The sequence below is a fragment of the Homarus americanus genome, unplaced genomic scaffold (genome assembly GCF_018991925.1).
Source record: "Homarus americanus isolate GMGI-L3 unplaced genomic scaffold, GMGI_Hamer_2.0 scaffold14467, whole genome shotgun sequence".
Classification (NCBI taxonomy): Eukaryota; Metazoa; Arthropoda; class Malacostraca; order Decapoda; family Nephropidae; genus Homarus; species Homarus americanus.
The window spans coordinates 3,181,201-3,189,930 of record NW_024733734.1 but is presented as its reverse complement, the minus strand read 5'-3'; the positions used below and the strand labels follow the sequence as shown (position 1 = coordinate 3,189,930).

The following is an 8,730-nucleotide window of genomic DNA, read 5'->3' as shown; positions in this document are numbered from 1 at the left end:
ATGTTATGGTAAATATCATAAACAGACATAGGCATGGCTAGGTTTATTACAAAGTGATCAAAAGGATACGCTTAACACTGTAGTCCACAAAACATGTAGCTATGCTTTTTTTATTTGGTCCCCCATCATACGAGTCCGTTTTCTCTCACATCAGGACGCCTGAGTCCTCCGTTTTCTCTCTTAATCTTAGAGTGCATCAGAGACTTCGTTATTCTTAGTAATGCCACAGAATTTGAAATTGCAACCCCAATTGCAACTGGGGTTGCAATTGTTGAGGCAACTAGATATGTCTGATTTCAGCAAATGTGTTATTGTCAATTTGTAAGTGAAAGATTTTATCCTCAATAGATGTAGGTTAACATTACACCTGGAGGCAAATGCTTAAAAAGAGCCTAAGTAAGGAACCATATTCCTTTAACACATAATATCTGACCAGTATGGGGAGGATATCATCGTGTCTCCGTCAGGGGGTCGTGGAGTGGTGGTCCAGCAGGCGTCAAGGATTTGTTTTTTTCGGGGGGCCACAGACGTATATGCGATTGGACGTTGTTCGGTCGGACGTTAACTGGCGCATGACTGCATTTATTTGGCTTTACTTTGTATGTACATTTTCTGTGAGATGGAACCAATTGGAACCAATTGTTTTTGCATTTTCGATTTACGACCAATTTGACTTACGACCTGGTCGTAGGTCCCTAACCCCGTCGTAAGTCGGGGACCGACTGTATATTGTTTTACAAGGGTCATTTTTGAGATTTACTTAAATTCAATGTGAAATTTCAGGAGGGGGTGTAGGAGTGGGTTTAGGCCTGTCTTTCTCTTATGAATGACAACAAACATTCCTTCAGAAATTCTTTTCTTTTAGAATCTCCATCCAGCTTTGTGATGCGATTAAGACATAATGGAGGTGGACATCACAGGCCATGTTGTACTGAATAGTCAAAACCATGACAGGATCAATCATATGGCTTTGTTGTTGTTATACCCACGGCAATTGCCCTCATGGTCTGCTGTGGTGATATTATTTGTTTCATATACATTTCTGGGCTGATTTTCTAGATAACTTTTTACATATTCATATATATTAAAGATTTATAATTTATAATTATTATAATGTTTTATCACTTTGGTGCTTAATCTTAATATTATTAGGAGAATTATGATAATTTATTTTTTGCAGGACTCCTTATTCCGACTTCATATAATCAATTGTGGGCCATCTTTGTGAAGTGTATTGTGATGAAGTTTGCCATAACCATCCCAGCATCGCTACTCCTTCCATGGCTTCAGAGTGAGTTGAACTTTCTTGTACTGTATTAAGCTATTATAGATTCCAGTTGTTATCCCTCATATTTGACCTCTAACACTTTTTAATTAGCTTATATTTTTTACATATGGAGCTTCAATGAGTGACCTTTAAGATTCTTACTGCAGGAACACCTCTAGATAGAGCTGTAAATACTGAAACACATTCATTCCGTTAAATTGAACTTCCGTTGGAAGGAATTACATATTAAGGAATGATTGCTGTATTTTTCAAGTACGTACAGTATTCACCCATGTGCCAGTGATTGCTTGAAGACAACAGTCAATACAGGTATCCCTCAATATAGGAATGGGTTTGGTTCTAAAAATAATTTGTTAAGCAAATATTCGTATCTCAAATAACGGAACAAATGGGGAAAAGGAAAAATAGGGTTCAATTTCTCAATGACAAATATACCCCAACATCATATCCCAAAATACGAAATTAGTTCGCAAACAAGAAAAAAACGTCTAACTTATGATAAATGGTACGCAACTACTGGTATCCCTCGAAATACGAATGGGTGAGGTTAAAAAAACAAAACATTCATTAGGTGAATTTATGCATCACAAGTAAAAGAACATATGAGAAAAATAAGGTTTGGCTCCCCAATGACAAAAACACCTCAAAATCATACCCCTAAAAACATGAAATTGGTTCACAAACATGAACTAAATTTACCCAGCTACTGATGAATAGTACGTAAGTAGTCAGTACTCTAATTTACTACCTAACACATGAAAAAATGCATTTTTTTTTATAAAAAACAGTTTTTGTGATATACAGTAAAAGTCCAGAAATCCGGACCACCTGAGAATCCGGACTTTTCGAAAACTCAAACTTTTTTTTTTTTAACTGGCTTTTGTGTGTATATGCTCATGAGTGAGCGCCACAGCTGCACAGCGACAACAAGCGACCATGCGGTCGCCTAAACTTCGTTATGTGAAGAGAAAGAAGAACACGTTGAAATTGGGTGACAAACTTGAAATAATTAAGAAACTAGAACGTGGTGTGAGCAATACTGTTCTAATGGAAACATACGACATTGGAAAGTCTACAATTTATGATATAAAAAAGGCAAAGAATAAATTCTAGAATTCACAGCTTTTTCTTTAAAACTGTTCGTTTTGATAAATGAAGCATGCTATATTTGCTAATGAATAAACTATCAAAATGTACCTGTTCATCTCTTCTTTATTCCTCCTTAAATTTGAATTTTAAAAGTACTGCCTGAGAATCCGGAAAATCCGAAAATCTGGACCGACCCAATCCCCAAGCAGTCCTGGTTTTTAGACTTCTACTGTAGTCCAGAATGCGACATCTAGCTTTATACCCAAGTATGTTAATGCCTAGCAATAACTCGCCAGGCCAACAAACAGGCAATTAACACATCTAATAATTACTTAATACGTAATATTAGGAGGACACGTCGCTACCTGGCATTTAATTGCAATTCTCAAAACCCCCTCCTGCACCCTCCATCACACAAATTGCTACCATCATTTCTTGCCCTAGAGCGAGCAGTAAACAAATGTCAACTCTCAAGGGGTGGAGATGGGTGGGATGTCGACGTCGCATTATGGACTACATTGGCCCCTCAGTTAACGAACGGTTTGATTAACGAATTTTGGTTAACAAATTACCTCCCATAAGGATCTTCAATTCGGTGAACGAATAAAACTTCGATTACCGAAATCCTTACGACAAACACGTTATGTTGTGAGCATCAGCTGATCAGCTGATGGGCTAGTCTGCCAATTCAGTAATCTGTTCTATGTTTACATTCGTTTCCAGTGGAGTAAATATCAAGAAAATTGTGCTTTTTTATATTTGTGCATTATTTTTTATTAAAATTATTGGTCATTCTAAAATTTAGCCATCCAAGCTCTGTTTATATAAAGTTTTTTAACTATTATTTTTGGCTCGATATATGTAACTTTATTCATTTATTGAAACTCATTTACATGCACACACTGTCCTGAGGGCAAAGCTGTACTGTATATGCAATCAAAATAATGTACAAAATGATTACTAAGATTTTTGTCTAGTGCAAACTATCGCATGTTTACATTTGAATTAATCACTATCTTATAAGAATTCCAGCAATATTAATTATATTCTGAACGGTCACTTCTATGACATTTTATAAGCAGAAAACAAAAACTCAATCTCAAGGACATAAATAAACAAATAAATACATCACTCGACCTTCGGCGCCAACTGTCAAACATGTCACTGTCACCCCTCCCTCCCTCCCTCCCTTCCCCCTCCACTCCTCCCCCCCCCCCCTCCCAGCAAGGTTTGGTGGTTATACAGTAGGCTTTAGTTTTTATCTTATATAATATCTCCAGACTAAAGTTAGGAGAATATAATTGCATTGCTGGAATCCTTGGAAGACAGCGAATAATTTGAATATAAATGTCATATATTTTACAAGATAAAAAATTTTAATACATTAGGTGTACTGTAGTACATTTAGTAATATAAAGTTTTCACTATATTTGGGTAGATTTACATAAATTTCTTCTTTTATTTCATTCATTTACATGCACACACCATAGTAAAAAACTTAAAAAATAAATGACCTAAAGTGCAAACCTGTACTGTACATGTACAAAATGATGGCTCCAACTGTCAAACATATCACCTCACCTCCTGCTCCCTCCCTCCCTCCCCCCCCCTCTCCTCAGACAGGGTTTTGAGGCTTATTTTTTATAGTATATAATATCTCAGACTAAAGATTAGGAGAATATAATTTGCATTGCTGGAATCGTTGGAGCAAGCGAATAATTTGAATATAAGCGTCATATATTTTGCAGAGATAAAATTAATCACCTGCTATCAAACTATGTTGTAGTAAAAAATTTATCTTAACTTTATGGTAGGCATGAAAACAAGTAATTTAGAAGAGGTTAGGTTAGGAAAGATAAAGGTTAACATAGGAAAAATAAAAAATAGGTTAAAAAACGAAAATTTTTAAGGAACACTCACGGTAGTAGAAGAGATGGGTCGGCATACGGGGATGGAGGCTGGTTCCGAGGCAGAGGGCAGATTACTGCCCCTCAGGTGAATCACCATTACTAGGTGAATCACCATTACTAGGTGAATCAATATCACTGTCACTTACAGTTGTCATGGCTTCCCTGACAAATCCCTCAAAATCAACTTCACTCTCACTATCACTGGCTTGGACTGGCTGTGGTGGGTTGCGGGCGAAGAACTCGGTTATGCTTTAATGACGGCTGGTGTTGATGTTGTCGTGATACACCTTGATGTACGGCTCCATAGCCTGCACCAGTCGGGTATGGAAGACGTCATGGCGTTCATCGTCATTGTCGCGGGAAACGATGGACTTAATTTTTTCTGTAAACTCTATGAGACACTTAATATCACTATGACTTAAACTAGGTTCTTCGGAGAATGACGCACCTTCTTCCTCCTCTTCACTGGCGGGTTCTTCTTCCAACATCTCGTCGGCAGTCACTTCAGGATCTCTGATCACCTCCATGATGTCTTCGTTGGTGGTCTCGGAGAAGCCTTCAGCTGTAATACTGAGCGCAGCTTCTCTGGCAAGGTCCACTGCTACTGCAACAGTCTGAACCTGACCAGTCACAGGTTCACTCCTCCTCTCACCTGGTATGCCATGCAACACATGTCTCCATGCGTGACGAATCGTAGCAATAGTCAGCAGATCCCATGCCTCCACCAAGAAGTCTACAGCTTGTTTAACGTTAAACTTCTTCCAAAATTGTTTGACGAGAAGTTCTTGAGTCGCCGCCTCTTGTTCCTTGTCCTCGTCGCTTTTACTCTCGCTGTCGGTGTCACCCAGCTTACGCAACTCATCCTTGGTGTTGGTAGAGTCGTTCAGGAGCTTGAACTTCTTTGCAGAGTACGCAGCTTTCACATTGCAGATCAACTCCTGGTCCATAGGCTGGATTAATGACGTAGTGTTGGGAGGAAGGAAGACCACTTTTACGTTGGGGTGACGATCCATAAGTAGGGGCGAGTGTCCTGGTGCGTTGTCAAGGAGCAACAAAATATTGAATGAAACATTCTGTTGCTCGCAGAATTTCTGCACGTCAGGAACAAAACAGTTGTCAAACCAGAAGAGGGACAGAGAAGAGGACATCCACGCCTTACGTGCGGTTAGCCAGTGGACATTAAGCTTGTTCATGTCCATATTCTTGTAGGCGTGCGGCTTGCGGGCTTTGTGAATCACCGATAACTTTGGTTTACAGGTACCGGAGGCATTGGTGGTAAACAGGACGGTGATGCGTTCCTTCTGCATCTTCCGCCCCTTACCTTGCTCGCAGACTGGACAACGAAGGTCTTGGAAGGTAACTTTTTCCAGAAAAGACCAGATTCGTCCATGTTAAACACCTGGTCGTCACTGTACTGTCCTTCCTCCATAATCTCACGTAAAAACGGAGGAAAATCTCTAGCCGCCACACGGTCAGCACTCGCTTCCTCACCACCAATGTTGATGTTGGTGATCTTGTTCCTCTTCTTAAACCTATGCAGCCAACCAGAGGAAGCATTGAAGGGTTTGGGCTCTGCAATTCCCAGTTTACGTGTCACTGCTGCGTATAGCTCACGTGCGTACTCCTGCACTGAGCGCGTGTCCACCGCCATGTTGCGTCGCGCCTGACGCACCAAATAACTCACCAGCAAAGTTTCCACTTTTGCCAGCACCCTGTTCTGGCAATACCTGATAGATGAAGCACCTGCAGACTTTGTGATTTTCATGTGGTCTTTGATCTTGGCTGCATCCTTCTTGATTGTACGAATCGTAGATTCGTTGACGCCATGCTGGCGCGCGAGATCAACTTGGCGTCTTCCTTTCTCCAAATCTTGAACAATTTGGTACTTCACCTCGTAGCTTAATGAACGTCGTGTCTTCTTTGGTTTAGTGCCGCTGGGTCCAGGTGAGGAAAGGTCTCTCTCTGGGGGCGGTGGTGGTCCGGCGGAAGCCATTTTACGGAACAATGGATGCGCGTTAACCCGGGGTGGCCTTGAGGGATGAAACTGCCGCGGCTAGGTCAAGCGTCGTCTCTCCTCCCTCCCTCCCTCCCTCGGGGTAGTCACGTCATAATACTTTAAGCCAATTACAGCTAGCAGCAGAGGGGGGTAGGGCTGCATGGCCAATCACAGTCCGAGACGTCATATGACGTCAGTGATAACGCAACAAAGACACACACTGCGCAACCTTACCGCGCCGCTTGCCCAAGCGGAGGGAGGAGGAGGGAGAGGCAGGCAGGCAGGCGGGCGGGCGGGTGGCGCGTGGCGCGTGGGCAAAATCTAAAAATAGCATCCGAGCCGGACACTCACCGCGTATATGTAGAAAAAATCCGCGTTAAGTGAAAGTTCAGCTTTGGCAAGGCACCGCGTATATGCGAAAACGCGTTAAGTGAAACCGCGTTAGGCGGGGTAAAACTGTACAGTAGTGATTTAAGAGTTCTAGTGTATATGTACGATATATATAGTGATTTAAGGGCGATTTAGGGGAATTTTAGGACTGTTTTTGACTTTATGCATTTTTGGCTTTACTTTGTATATACTTTTCTGTGAGCTGGAACCAATTACCCAATACCCCATTGAAACAATGGTTTCGGTTAACGAAATTTTTGGTTAACGAGCAACCCTCTGGAACGAATTGAGTTCGTTAACTGAGGGATCACTGTACTGAGAAAATTTTCCGATTGTTTAAACTATGCATCTTGCACAGACAGACACTAGCTCACATCCCCAGAACGTTTCTGGGTGATAAGGAATGTTTTCGAGAATCTAAATTACTGGAGTCTGTAAAAGCAGTTCTAATTAAGTTAGAAACTCCATTCTTTATTAGAATAAATCAGAATAGTTTATCTAAAAGTTTGGTTTAATAAATATATTTAAAAACTAAAAATCTATATGATAGGGTATGAATGAAGCTGTGTGTTACAGCAAAGACTGGTATTTTCCACTCCCATGGAGCTGTGGGGGATTAGTGGGTCTCATGTAACTGACCTGACCTGACACAATGTCAGGTGGAGGTAGGGTGGGGGATTAGTGGTCTCATATTACTGACCTTCTGATGCAATATCAAGTCACCCATTGTTGGGTGGGGGATTAGTGCATCTCATGACCTGAAGATGTCTTGAATGAAAAGAAAAGCTAAATTATTTTTGAGGGAGATTGTGATAAGTGTATGTATAAATGAGCAATGTTGTATCCCTTCAGCATTACATTACATAACATTTTAGAATATGGAGTGAGAAATCAAAAAAGGTGTGGGTGAGTAGAGAGATGGTGTGGTAAGGTGAGCTAACATGCACCAGTGTTGCCAAGCTCTCCTCAACAGCTGATATTTAACTCGCTACAACGCAGTCACACACACACGCAAATTTTTCATACAGTAAGACCCTCACTCCTCATGCTTGCTGTCTTTATTCTTGTTTTTTTCTTTTTCTTTTTGTGTGTGTGTGTGTTTGCCTGAGTGAGTGCATGCATTAATGTCATGCCCCAACACTGGATGCAGAGGATGACATCAAGGAGGCTTTTCACGCCGACCTTGACAGAGTACTAACCTGTATTCCCAGAGAAGATAAGGTTGAGCTCCTAAGTGACTTCAATGCCGGAATTGGCAGAGATGGTGACATTTGGCAGGGAATCTTAGGGAGATATGGACTAGGCAAGTGTAATCCCAATGGCTTACTTCTCCTGAGAGAGAGAGAGAGAGAGAGAGAGAGAGAGAGAGAGAGAGAGAGAGAGAGAGAGAGAGAGAGAGAGAGAGAGAGAGAGAGAGAGAGAGAGAGAGAGAGAGAGAGAGAGAGAGAGAGAGAGAGAGAGAGAGAGAGAGAGAGAGAGAGAGAGAGAGAGAGAGAGAGAGAGAGAGAGAGAGAGAGAGAGAGAGAGAGAGAGAGAGAGAGAGAGAGGAGAGAGAGAGAGAGAGAGAGAGAGAGAGAGAGAGAGAGAGAGAGAGAGAGAGAGAGAGAGAGAGAGAGAGAGAGAGAGAGAGAGAGAGAGAGAGAGAGAGAGAGAGAGAGAGAGAGAGAGAGAGAGAGAGAGAGAGAGAGAGAGAGAGAGAGAGAGAGAGAGAGAGAGAGAGAGAGAGAGAGAGAGAGAGAGAGAGAGAGAGAGAGAGAGAGAGAGAGAGAGAGAGAGAGAGAGAGAGAGAGAGAGAGAGAGAGAGAGAGAGAGAGAGAGAGAGAGAGAGAGAGAGAGAGAGAGAGAGAGAGAGAGAGAGAGAGAGAGAGAGAGAGAGAGAGAGAGAGAGAGAGAGAGAGAGAGAGAGAGAGAGAGAGAGAGAGAGAGAGAGAGAGAGAGAGAGAGAGAGAGAGAGAGAGAGAGAGAGAGAGAGAGAGAGAGAGAGAGAGAGAGAGAGAGAGAGAGAGAGAGAGAGAGAGAGAGAGAGAGAGAGAGAGAGAGAGAGAGAGAGAGAGAGA

General features: G+C 41.7%; 1 protein-coding gene across 1 annotated transcript in view; it reads left to right on the top strand.

The window, feature by feature from the left end:
• Window positions 1–8,730, top strand: part of LOC121869931 — a gene marked incomplete at its 5' end in the record, with an annotated part of 86,084 nt that overhangs the window by 59,149 nt on the left and 18,205 nt on the right. The window contains 1 exon segment of the mRNA XM_042371496.1: window positions 1,181–1,291. Coding sequence (XP_042227430.1) covers window positions 1,181–1,291 — 111 coding nt within the window.